Source organism: Vanellus vanellus (genome assembly GCF_965231255.1).
Source record: "Vanellus vanellus genome assembly, chromosome: 4".
NCBI lineage: Eukaryota > Metazoa > Chordata > Aves > Charadriiformes > Charadriidae > Vanellus > Vanellus vanellus.
The window spans coordinates 72,659,340-72,672,979 of NC_138909.1; the positions used below are offsets into that span (position 1 = coordinate 72,659,340).

A 13,640-nucleotide genomic window follows, 5' to 3' on the forward strand; every position below is an offset into this window, starting at 1 on the left:
CCACAAAATACATGTCTTGACAAAAATGAAAGTTGAAATCTTACCTTGAGGTAATAAATTCTATGAGAGTTTTCACTTTTTCATCCTGCTCTACTGAAATGTCAACCTCATTGAGGATGGTGGTGTGCAGATGAGAAATGGCAGCACTTGTATTTCCTAAACTGATGCTAGAAGAGGTAGAACTTGAACTAAGCCCTGAGTCTGTCATTGGGGAGGGCTGGTAATCAGGTATAAAATCATGAACACCTGCTGAAATAAAAATAAGATGATTATGCAGTCTTAAGTTGACAGTTAATATTAAATATATAAAAAGAAAAAATAGCCCTCTCAAAAGAGTCAATAACTTAGCAAACATAATGAGAATAATTTAATGGATGCAATAATTTCAATGAAATCAACAAGTCTGATATAAGCAAAGTCTTCACATGACTGGACCCTTAATAAGGAACTTTCAGATGCCTTTTTAAAACCACTGTATTATGTCTGATTTTGTATTGGTTGTATGACAGCTCATCGGCTTCTGAGGCATCTCATCTTAATAAGCTGAGACAAACAATATAAACTACTTCCTAATAACGTGCAGGTATTTTTTTTGTATTAAAACTCAGTCCCGGTGCAAGTGACGGTGCTTTAAATCGGTGAACACTACGCATTAGCTAGTGATTGACCCTAAGCAGAGCCCCTCTGGCTGCACACAGTTTCTCGGAAGTTAGCTCAGACTTGCTGCTGTGAGATTTTTCTCTCCACGTAAAGAATTACATGGCAATAAAATACAACTGCAGTAACTCCTCACATTATACCTCTATGTGTGTATGAGGTGCTGGGAGAAAGTAAACTGGCAAGGAAAAGCGGGTCGCAAACCTCTGACTGTAACAATTGTACATAAGCTTGAGACTCACTGACATCCACCACAAATTTTCACTCTACAGAGCCCCAGGGTTTGGGCTGGGGTATTAGCTGCTTCACACAAAAATTAACATTAGCTTATCTGACCCTGTGCTAGGCATGCATACCTGTAATCACCTTATCTTAATCACCACCTGGAAATTTTTGATGCTGATCTTATTCTAGTTTCTATCAAACATTTTTGTTTTAATAATAGCAAAGTACTGTGTCGTGTTTAGACAGTTTTACGCCAAACTGTAAAGATTAGGAATGGAATGGTCTGTATAGGTCACCATATAGGTGCACTTGTAAGGTTCTACAAATTGGTTTACGTAAAAGAATACTTCCACTATGCCCACTTTTTAATTTCTCATTGCTATGACTATCAAATTCACAACACAGCTGAATATTTTTGGTTAGAGACAAACCCACTTCTGATGTGAACAAAACAGAACAGATTGTATAGCAATATGCTGCCACCTACTGAAAGAACACAAAATACTAAGTTTCAAAAAAATGAACTATTTTACATTTCTTTAGAAACAATAGGCTCACACTGTCAAAATATTCTTTTCATAAATAGATACATAGAAAATATATTGTTTCCTGTATAATTACAGTATTTTAATGTTACGGTGAACATTATTAGGTAATATCTCAAAAGACTATTCTGATAACCTAGTGAACAATGCAATTACAGTTGACAGTCAGAAATTTTAAGTTGCTACAAACAAGAAGAAATGTATCTTCTTGGGTTTTATCTTCAAGGGCATCATAAAAACTGCTGTATTACGGATTCGAAACGTAGCACTCCCTCTGTGGTTTCCACTACTATTTATAATCATTTGACTGTGCTCCCTTACTTAGATGACTGGGCACAAAGTGCTAACCTGAACCGTATCAATTTTCACTTAATTAAAATGTGAAGAAATACATTTTAATGCCAAGGGCTCAGGAATATATTACAAATAGTAGAAATTTTAATAATGCCTGGAAGAAAAGATAACTTTCCATGTCATTTTAACAAGCAACACTTAATAAATCTAAACATACCTGTGAAAGTATAATCTAAATGGGTAGTTTGCTTGACAGTAAGCACCCTGGACTCATTGAACTCTCTGTTTCTGAGTAGGACAGAAGCAACAGACTGGACATTACTGCCAGATCCCATCACTATCAGTAGATGCAAAAGCAGTCGTTTACAATGCTCATAGACTTCAGGGTGACAGTGGTCAAAACCTAACACAAAGGGAAAATGGAGGAGCTTTATTACATTCAAAGGGAACACTGAATTACATTATTTTAAAAATAGTGTATTCAAACTGGTCTGTTATACTTTACCAAATAATAGATACATAATTCACTAAGCAACATTTTTTCAGTGTTTCAATATAAAAAGAAAAGCATACAGTTTAACAAACATATCCTCTTGTTTCTCACACAGCAGTTAAGAACAGAAAGAAAAAAACTGGATTTCACTACATCATCTGCAAGGAGAAAGAGGTAAAGTCGGTCCAACATAAAAGTACCTTCAAACAACCCCCCAAAAATCTTAATTATATTCATATTAATCAAGCTGAAAGATATTTAGTTAATTTTTTTAAAATATTGTAAATATTAACAAATTAATGATATTTCAATACAATGGCAAAGAATAACTTAAATGTGGAAAAGAACAGCTACATAAATAGCTACAATTCCTAAGTTACTAGACATAGTTCTGTAAGAATTCAGTTACCTATAAAAATTGCATGAAGCAGAAGATGCAAGTATCCTCCCCATTCCACCTTTACACCGTGGTCAACTATCAAGTCAGTCAAAAGGATCACCGCTATATTGCATCTATAAACAAAAAAATAGTTTGTTAGAAGAATGTAACATTAACTTTATGGGGAGCTGCAAAGAGCTTAATACGCTACTAACCAGTATTCTTCTTCAGAGAACATCCACAAAGTTGTATTATAAGGGAAAAGGTGAATGCTCATAACAAAGACAGAAAAACTTTAGTCCTCCAAATTAAAAGGCTGAGAAATCTTAGACTGCTAGACCTCTGAGTAAAACCCCAGAAAACAAATGTACTATCTACTGTGTTTAAATCTACTGCCTTTTGATCTGTTACCTTTAAATTACTATATTTGTGCACCACAAATTAAAAAGGAATGAAATGCCATCAGCATTGTTACAACACTTACCTGTGAAGAGACATGCCCGGAGGAGAAGTTTCAGGCAAGTAATCCACCAATGGTGACCAGCAACCTCCAGTAGGTGGAAAAGGTAGAGGCTCTCCTTGGTTGTGCTCCATCACCTTCAACCGCCAGTTTGAATACAGAGGCATTGAATCACCTAACACAACAGATAATTAAATCAGAAATACACATATAAATTTCTGAATTATACAGTCTTCTAAAGAAATATTTTTAAATTCTTGAAAAACTGAGATCTGGGAGGGGGCGAGGCGGAACCAGCTGCAAACAGTAGTAGTTGAACACAGTTAAAAAAAAAATGTGGTTATTTCTTTTAGCGTAAGGATGATTCTACAGAAGCCACGCCCAAAGCAGAGTAAGATTTTGTTGAACAGGTTCATAAAAGCAATGGATGCACATTGGGAACATGGACGCACACAAGGAATAAAAAGCAAAGTGATCTAATATAATTCTTTGAATTTCAAACCTCATGTCAGATAGGGAGTTAAGGCTGGGTCCCAAGATCGTACTGAACTCATTTTGAAGAGCTGCATTGCATTATAGGCTAAGAAATTATTTCTCAAGAGCATCTCTTTATAGGTCTTGCTAGCAAAAATCTACCAGTTCTACGTGTCAGATAGTGGGTTCTCTACGCCAGCCTGATACATGGGGTAACTTGCCCCTTTTACAACAGCGTAGCCCAATCCCACTGCTTGACAAAACTCAATAAATTTGTAAAGAAAAACACAGAAAGACATTTAGGTTTTGATTAAGTAAGCCTCAAAAGTGGAAGAAACACACCAGCTATTCAGTATGAGAGTACACTGTGTTAGATATCCAAAATATTTTTCTGTTTTTAAATGAGATGTCTTGGACTTCAGACCGATCAGTTAAAGCTAGAAACAAGTACGAGACTGCCTCAACAGTTCAGTGTTTCAGTCATTCTATCAGTTGTCCCTTTGGAAGTATAGCTGCAGAGGTTTCAGAAGTTCACACTTGTAAAAGCTTGTTATCACCTTCTTGACTGGAAGTGACAAACTTGTTAATGATGGAACATGTGAATTACCACCTGCTTCAGGATACTCAGTGTTGCTGCCACGAACAGCAAACAAAGATGAAAATGACCACAACTGTGATACTGGACATCAGCCATCCAAGCAGTAATAAACACACTGGCTGCCCAGAAGGTCCACCAACCTGTTACTGACCCAAAGTTTAGCAGATCTGCATCAGCATGCCCAGCCTTTACAACACGCTCTGTAGAGGACGTTACGTTCTTGAAAGAGGCAATACGAAATACGTGTTTACTCTAACCTTTACGGCCTACACAGAATCAGTTGTTAAGGAGTGCAAAAGGAGATCCTAAAGGACTCTGTTGCTTCAATACAGCATGGGACACACTAGGTTCCATACTGACCAGGCAATGCTCAAAATGCAGAAATTTGCATCCTGTTGTTCAGTAGCACAAGAAAGAAAGGTACGGAAAAGGCAGTACTATATCATGTGCTGTACCATACCCAAATGGCTTAACTGGTAGCAAAATCAACTGTCAATAAAAAAATTGAGTGAAACCTAAGATGACAGTCTGTGGGAGCACTATAATGATGTGGATTAGACTGAAATACATCTGGTAATCCCATGCAGGGTTGAAGTACAAAGTCATTTTGATTACTAACAGCTTGTTAGCTGAAACAAAAGTTTCAGTCAAAAAAGTACTCTGACAAAGCATAAAGAACCCACTAATATAATGCATCGTTTACTGTCTGACCACTGTCCTCATTTTGCTCTCCCTAGCACTGACATGATGATTTTATATCTTAGGCACTGGTACGAAAGTACCAATAGTTAATATGTCTCAGTTAAATAAGTCTCCAAAAGTATATGGAGTTTCAGGAGAAATTTCTACCTCTTTCCTTACCTCTGCACCTCAGAAAAAACAGACCACAGATCACAAAAAACAACTCAAGCCATATTTTCAAAACAAGCTTGAAAATTAGGGATGCACAACAAGATCCTTTTTCCCTGCTGTATTTTCCTTTGCTATGGCCTCTCAGAAAGTTTTGTACTCTTCTATTTTTTTAAACAGGCCAAGGACTGCTATCATTTAAAAGCACAATTACTTCTAATTTTATATTTTTTAACTTCTTTTCCATAATTTTTTTTCCTCGTCATCTCATCTTCCTCCTACTAATCTCTCTCCTGTTTCTTCTGCTTAACCATCTATCTTATCTTTGGTGTTCGTACTGGCAAAGAAAATAGAGTAAAATTGCTTCATTTGGGAAGATGTTCACAGTTCATTCCAGACGACAAGGGAAGGAAAGAAAGTGTATTTATCTTCCTTGCACATGCCATTGTAATCAAACGTATGCTAGACTTCAATAGCAGTACTAAAAAACACCTTATTTTTTAATAGTTCATGCAAAAACCACTGATAACACCTATTTTCTCACGTCCCATAGCCTTCTGCAAAAGTATTAACTTGTGAAATTTTTTTCTATCCGCAGAAATATGTTTAAATAAAAATATTACTTTTTTCCTCTTCATATGATCCTCCAGAGCTGCTGCTGTAGCGAGATTCTAGTCTGTGGTGCTGGCGGTTTAAGTTACTGTTCAACCCGCTGTAGATGTCTAGATGTACATAACTGTAGGAACAAATAAAGCAGCACTAGTAACTGACATTCTGTGACAAAATTTAATGAGGGTCTCTCAGTAAAACTGTATTTCAACAAAACTAAGTGTTATGCAAAAATATTTCACCTTACAAGGACAATCGCTATGATGCCAAAGCATCTCAGCTGAATAAGATGGACCCCCTGTTGCAATGCTACATAAGGGGATTCAAGGAGATAATCTACTCTTAAGTTATATTTCTATTAGGTCATTTTCATTAACATTTAAGTACATTAAAAATTTTGTTACCATTATACATAAGTAAATTTCTTCTCACTTGAGCAAAATAATGAAATCCCTATTTGATCTGGCACTGACGTGTGTATATCTATCTATCTATATCTATATCTATCTCTCTCCACACACACAGTCCAAGATCCTACCTCACTAATCTGATAAACTACAAATAAATCAGAGAAATGAGAGTGCCAGAAGCATGATTTCCAAGCTGTTCCTATGTAAGTTTCTAAAATTCTCTCCTCCTGGCAAGTGTAAGATGTACATGGTATATCTTATCAAGAAGCATATACCCTGGGGGGTGTTCGACAACCCTACAGCATACGCCAAAACTTGCAGAGACTTTCAAAACTGCCTTCACTATTTTACAAGTTTCTTCAGCTCCAGCCCCCATAGCAGCCAAATATTTGTCTGTGCCTTGCTAGGCTGAATTCTGAATGACACCTCAGATTCCATAGTCTTCTGTGATTTATTTTCACACAGCCTCCCCCCTCCCCCCCCCCCTCCAATTTAACTGAAGTGTCCAACTGGGAAATTCTGTTGGAAATATAATTACTAAGGCTCTCAAACAAGTCATCACAAAATATATCGGTTTGTGAATTTACTGCATAGTAGCTACTCTACAGCCGGCATATGTGCGTATTTTTCTGTGCACACTTTTTCTCATGCTAGTTATAGAATCCCTATTCCCTTCTGACTTTAAAGTTAGCTATCTCATATTTAACACAAAATGAGAGCGTGCCCACAGTCTGTTACTGTTGAGCTCCAAGTCCACACCCTGACTAATTTTATGGCAGCTGTTTGCTTTCCACCACTCTCACATGGGTACCACTGTCTGGCAAGTTTCTCAAAAGACTGTTCTTAAGAAGCACAAAAATTAGGAAGAGAGGCATCTGTTTTAAAGCTAGCTGGAAGGGATCTTGCCACAGATGCCAGGTATCCAAATACCCTCATTGGGAGAATAAACTAGCTTTCAACACTGTTGATTTCCAGTGAGCTAGGAAACCCATTTGTGAATTGGCTACCTTACTAAGCTAATAACAGTTGCTCTTGATGTATCCACATACATCTGCAGTATAATTTCTCTCACGTAAACATATACAATCCAGTGTCATATTAGCTAATTTAGGCATCAATAACAATCTAGCTATAGTAATACAAAGCCTGACCTGGATTGGTCCCTTAATGTATTCAGTTTCTTCCACAGCTTTTTGAATTTAAATTACAATTGAGTTTGCTACTGTTAATCCCAAATAGTATTCCAGTTCTGTTGCTCAAAACTTATTTATAAAACTTACATGTATTTCCTGCAATGTAGACATACCTGGAGCCATTGAGGCACAAGTATTTATAGTACCTACCAAGAATTCCTGTGATTCAACTAATAACTGCTCTTTGAGAAGATACTTACTTCTCTTCAATATTGTCTTTTATATGTTTACTGTCAGGGTTGCCATCCGTGGGAGCTACCATTGTATTGCTACTAGAAGTGGTACCTGTGAATTATGGATAAAGAAAAAGATTGGTCAATAAAAAAGAAAAGCAGTCTTAAGCGCTATGCAATGACCCTTATTTACTGGTCCACACCAAGAGCCCTAACCAGGTTTATACTACAGCAACTGGCACAAATACAAACTGAGCCACAGAAATTACTTTCACATGCAAGAAAAAAATAGTTGTTTAGACTAAAACATTCTGAGCTGCTACCATAATTCCACTAACGGGAAAAAATCAAAAGAATCCATTCCAGAATCTCCGAGTCTTCAATGTGAAGTAAGTAGAAAGGCCTGTTTTTGAAGCAGGATCTAGAGACCTATTTCTTTCCTGTATGCTACACCTCATAGTAATCTGTAAAATGTAGTCGGACTTTGGTATGCCATTAATTCAAACCACAAACAGATAAGGGATTAAAACCAAACACTCTGCAGTGAAGCTTGTATCGATTTATTTTTAAGAGAAACTTGCAAGCATCACACTGAATAGATGACCACAACTGGAAATAATTTTGCACCCTCCAGACAGATTTTGCTACTCTCAATTACACTTAAATGCAAGAGCCCCATTTGTTTTTTTAATACTTTTTAAACACTTTCATGAACAAGCACCGATGCATCCACCTTGTGATCCAATAATCCCCATGTGATAGGCCCAGGCTGACTCATAACACTGACAGCTTTGCAGCACACAAGCTGTGTCCTTGCTTTGATCCCATCCATGTCTTCTGTGGCTCACTTGGAAAGATACTTCACCAAAACCAGACAGCTTTTCCCCACATTTCTTGGCATGTTCTTGGATTGAAGCATGAGGTAGACACTTTTTGTATTTTCAGTGGGGTTTCTTTGATGATTGATCTATTGTTAACTGTTAATTATTTCTAAATAAATTCTCCTAAGTAAGTTCACTTAAATCCTCTGGAATAAATGATGCAGCTTGTGTCTTTAACAGAATTTACAATATAACAACTTACACGGATTTAAAATTATATACATTTTCCCAGCTGTTTGACTGAATTGTCATAAAAATGACAGTGGTAAACAGTGCAAGATCTGAACATAGAAAAAGTCTAACAAATACGAACATGTTCCTTGTCAACCAATCAGATGTTCTTTAATAAGAACTCTGTAAAACGAGCTTTGTGCCTTAATTTATTTTTAGAAACAGAACATTGTATTCCTACTGAATATTTACAGATGAACTCTAATATTATAACTGATTGATAAGAGCATGTTTATCATTGACAATAATAAAAGTTTAAGTTAATAAATTCTCACCTGAAGTGACAGAGGGGATTTTGTAACTGGAAGTAATGCGGTAATATGGTGGATTATCCATATGGGTGACTCCTGAACTGACAGGATCTGTAAGCTGAAGTTCACTCACCAGCTCTTCTAGTAGCTGCATTGTTTTATCTCTACCCAAATAAACAATAACTTTCTTTACCTGCCATCAAAAAGAAGTATATGTATATAAAACAGTATGTACATAAATAAAATTCTTATTGCAGTGACTTGATTTAAAAAAAAAAAGGGAAAACAGGAGATTTAAATACCACCACTTGTTAGAATCAATAGTTGATCAAATGGGTTTTGAGAGGGTTTAGGGTGGTTTTTTTGTTTGTTTGTTTGTTTTAATATTTAGTCATGTGAGAATAATCATACTGTCCCTACATGGCATGCAGGTGCTTTATTTTACTATGTTATCTGTCTGCTTTTCAGGACCATCCTAAATTACAGAATGGGAAAAAAACAATTAATTCCCCAAATGCTCAAGGCCTTTATATACTCTGGTAAGAATGAACACCTAACTATAGCAATATTTTATTAAGCATAGAGTAATTAAGGATTCTCCACTACGTCTTACTTCAGCAAAATAACCCTGATGCCTACAAAGCAGCAGCAGCAGCTGGCTGCTAGTCAGTGATTACTCTAGACACCAATAACTTCATAGGTTTTTTTCTTACATTTTCTTGAGTCAGTACTTCTCAATGAGTTATTTCCATCCTTTTGAGAGAACTCAAAGATGAACGGTAAGCAAGTGAGCCAAGGCGTTTGACTTGTGGAACTACTTTGTCACCTTGTTCAACCCATACACGCAAAGCTTTGGGGCTGTAACATTAAGCTAGATTTCCCGATTTACAATGAAAACAATTGCCAACCCATGAAGAACTTTAACTGTCCTTAGTAAGAACTTGATAATATTATAGGTCCTGATGTTTTACTTCATATTTAGTTTTTTTTCACTATTAGCAAAACCTGTAATAATTTTTTAATTAAAACACTACTTATGGAACTATCTTAATTCTTCCTAATGAAGAGAGACTGACTGCTGCACTAGATCTACATTGTATGATGAAAAGAAGTTGTCCAGTGTATAATCCTAATAAAATTAATCTAAAGTTAGCAATCAAACTCCTAAGTTTCCTTTTTACGACAAAGGAACAAAAAATGCTAAGACAGATGTAGACATTTTAATAGGTCTTTTCAATTTTTTATTATTTACTGACTAAATAAGGTCCACCTAGTATACCCTGAATTTTGACAATTTGTAACTGACAAAACGACTAGCGGACTGTTTCAGACTTATCACCCTGAGTAAATTGCAATAGTCAATAAGTTGTCTTAAGGAAGCCTCAGCTATCTTTAAGGTGCAATATGCTTTCTGGTTTATCTCCTTTCTCAAGCCCATAATATGAATGCCAGGTTTAACCAAAATTGACACCAAAATTTCAACAGGGATGTCCAAAGTAACTGAAACAAAAGAATTGATTTTGATTTGTTCATAGTATTTAGAGGTCATAAAATATGAGGTGACACTATTATGCAGTTGAAGATTTTAACACTAGAAATCCTACCTCACATTTTTTGTTTGGTCATCTTTGTTACTAGACACACAACTCATTTTTAAAATATCAGTAGCACTAAGGAGACGCATATCACATACTCACATAAGGCAAAAGGCTGGGTTCACTGTTCACTCCACAGATACTGATCAAGAAGTGCAAAATTATTTTCAGATTCTTTGGCCAGCTGTCTGCCAAAGTAGTCCAGACATTTTCTATCTCCGACCAAGCCACCTCATCACCATACTAGAAAACAAAATAAAGATCTCTCCTGAAAACTCCAGTAGAAAACACTGCATTTGAAAGTAAACTGTATTGACAAAGTGGGACAGGCTCTAGAAAAAGGAGACAGAAATCCTGTAAGAAGCTGCTGGCTTTTTAACATTCCAGAATGAAGCTTTCACATACATTCATTTTGATAAACACATTCTGGGAATAGCTATTTGTCCTTTATAGCTATAAATATATAAAAATCTATCTGAACATACTTGTACATTTTATGTATTTTATTTATATATAAGATATACTTTTATACATTATATAATATAGAAGTATTTATTTATATGTGAATTTATTTCTATTTTATCTAAATTTATCTAAATTTTAAAAAGCTGTCTAAATTTAGCAGAGATGCATTCTCCCAGCTGCTGATAATCCTGAATAAAATTCCACAGATCACAGGTTGCCAAGAGTTTTTAATTTGTAGCTTAAAACATGATCTCTCATCAGTAGGATTCAAAGATATCAAGAATTGGCAGGAGCACTGCATGTGACCAATACTTTTTCTCTGTTGGAAGTAGCTATCACAGGAAGGAGGAGGGTCTATCAGCCTCTGGCAACAAGACTGGTTCCAAAACTCCTCTTTTTGAGATCATAGGTACACAGGCCACTTGGTATTATCTATCCAGGTAGTCATCTATATTGCAAAACAACAGTTGTATACTGTTACTATACATAACTATATAGAAATACTATATATAACAATTACTATAACATTTATATTGCATATATATATATATATTTCTTGCAATACCTCAAAACTATATGGTATAACTTGCGTATACATAAGCAACTCAACAAATATGAATACACTCTTGAAAGTTTGGTAACACAGTATCTCTGAAGAGTATTTTCTTGCACCGTAAACACAACAATCCACTGGAACAAGACAGAGCACTTAAGTAATTAGTTTTACCTTTGCAGTCATATACATCAGATTGTTCAGAACCATAGCTGTAGCCTGCGGTGACCCCCAGCCTTCTCCTCGCAGCCATCGTCTACTGTTCACCATTATTTCTCTGTCTTTCAAAGCATCTTCTTCATCTTCATCTTGCCGACGAATGGTTGGCAACGGTTTCAAGTCTACCAACTCAATATTGTTCATCCATGGCAGCAGATAATGCAGCATCACCTGTCTCCCAGCTGGGTGAGCTGTTTGGATTCTCTGACTTACTTCTGTCATTCAAAAATTAGGTACAAACAGGAATTGCAAATCAATAACGAGAATCGTTTTGGTAATAACAACAACCATGAGCCCAGCAGACCATGCTGATATAAAGTAATTCTGATACAGACCTAATTTTTTGGTTTAACTAACTAGAGCTAATTGAAGACACTACTGACAAACAGTATATTGAAGAAACTATATTAGCATATGCATATATATCTATTACCCTAATTGGAGGAGGGAACTGAAAACCTACAGCATGTAAAAATGTACAAACTTTGGTAGAAAAGCACTTAAAATTTCTTCTCCCTCATATTAGTTTTAGTAGTTTTTTTAATTGATGTGAGACGTTACTATTCTGCAATTGTTTAAAAAGGCTATGGAATAATATTTTTAAGCAATCTGCAGTACATAATAAAACACTAAAAAGAATAATAGAAGAATAATTTTTAAAAAGTTGAAAATTATTTCTCTAATATGATCTTTCATGGCTATTAGAAAGTCAGTAAAAGTATCTTTGATTCATATTGTTTCCTCTTGACTATATTTCAAATACAAGTAAACAAAAATTGTCACTCAGTAAATTCCATTTTCTCCATTCATTATGATGACGTTATCTTGTTGTCCCGATTTTAGAGAATTACATTTAAATTAATTATTGAAACAGAAGAATTAGACATTTTGTACAATGCTTTTGACCTGATGAAGTTGTTTGGTTTTGTTTAAAAACCATACCTGAGAAGATAGCAAGTGTTAGTTCAGGATAAGTCCTTGCTAATTCTTCTGACAGTTGATAATACGACACAGAATAGAGGTGTGGTAAAGGAGAAGGCTGACCCAAAACCCCATCCGTCCGCTGAACTTCCAGTTTATGAGCATAACGGAACATCTTTGGTTCCAAGATCTACAACAGTAATGTTCAGAATTTGAAGCTAAGTATAGAGTTACAGTGAAAATCTTTATATAAAACCACCTCTTAAAATCCATGTAGCTATTCTCATTTAATGTTTCCTGTCCATGCAGATCTCCATACATGTACAGTATTCATCAACGCTGTGGTAATTTCACAGACAACTAGCTAAGATTCACTCCACTTGATGAGTTTCCAGCAACAAATTTCAGAAATCTGCTTTCACAAAATACCGTATTAAATATAAATTTCTCTATAACAAAATATGAAATACTATTTAACACTTGTATTTCCAAACAATATCAATTTCTGCTCATCTATGAGACGTGGATGGGAGCAACGTAATCTTTGACATGGCAGAGGAGCAGCAGGAGGCTAAAGCAGTTTGATACTTTAAAAGTCAGTTTTGGCTGATCTGAAGCAGTGGTGCTCACCTGAGAAGAAAGATGGGGCTGAAAGGTAGGGTGGTGTCAGTGCTGACAGCAAGAGGGGTGTGACTTCAATAGGGACTTTACTGTTGAATTTAGCTGACAATAAAAACCTTTGAAAAACCCTCCAAGACTTGTGGTCTGAGCAACCAGCAGCACAGACCGATTTATTTATTTTTAAACACTAACGCTGCCTGTAAGATTAAGCTTACCCCTAAATGACCTTGAAAAGGAATATACAAAAGTAATTTACATGGATAACAAGATTTTCACTACCATCTCTCCACCCAGATAGATGAAAAGATGCAAAAATCAGATATCTAACTGCTACCCCAGCAGACAAAGCAAAGGGACAGAAAGCAATATACTTCTCCGAAGTGCTTTTGGCCAAACCAGAAGAATCTTGATTTAGGTTTTGTATCTTGAAAAAGCAGATTATTATGAAAATACAAATCTCAAGTGCTAAATTCACAAAACCAGACACGCTTCCACTGTAATCTATTTGGGCTAGGTAAGGATCTGGCCTAACCATGTACTAAAA

General features: G+C 35.9%; 1 protein-coding gene across 1 annotated transcript in view; it reads right to left on the minus strand.

Moving 5' to 3' along the window:
- Positions 1-13,640, minus strand: part of FRYL (FRY like transcription coactivator) — a 102,302-nt gene that overhangs the window by 42,297 nt on the left and 46,365 nt on the right. The window contains exons 31-40 of the mRNA XM_082481971.1: positions 12,497-12,665; positions 11,510-11,769; positions 10,420-10,560; positions 8,747-8,915; positions 7,387-7,471; positions 5,598-5,710; positions 3,078-3,228; positions 2,624-2,727; positions 1,939-2,124; positions 45-249 (exon numbers count right to left, since the gene is read on the minus strand). Of these exons, the coding sequence (XP_082338097.1) occupies positions 45-249; positions 1,939-2,124; positions 2,624-2,727; positions 3,078-3,228; positions 5,598-5,710; positions 7,387-7,471; positions 8,747-8,915; positions 10,420-10,560; positions 11,510-11,769; positions 12,497-12,665 (1,583 nt within the window). The remainder of the gene's footprint in view (positions 1-44; positions 250-1,938; positions 2,125-2,623; positions 2,728-3,077; positions 3,229-5,597; positions 5,711-7,386; positions 7,472-8,746; positions 8,916-10,419; positions 10,561-11,509; positions 11,770-12,496; positions 12,666-13,640) is intronic.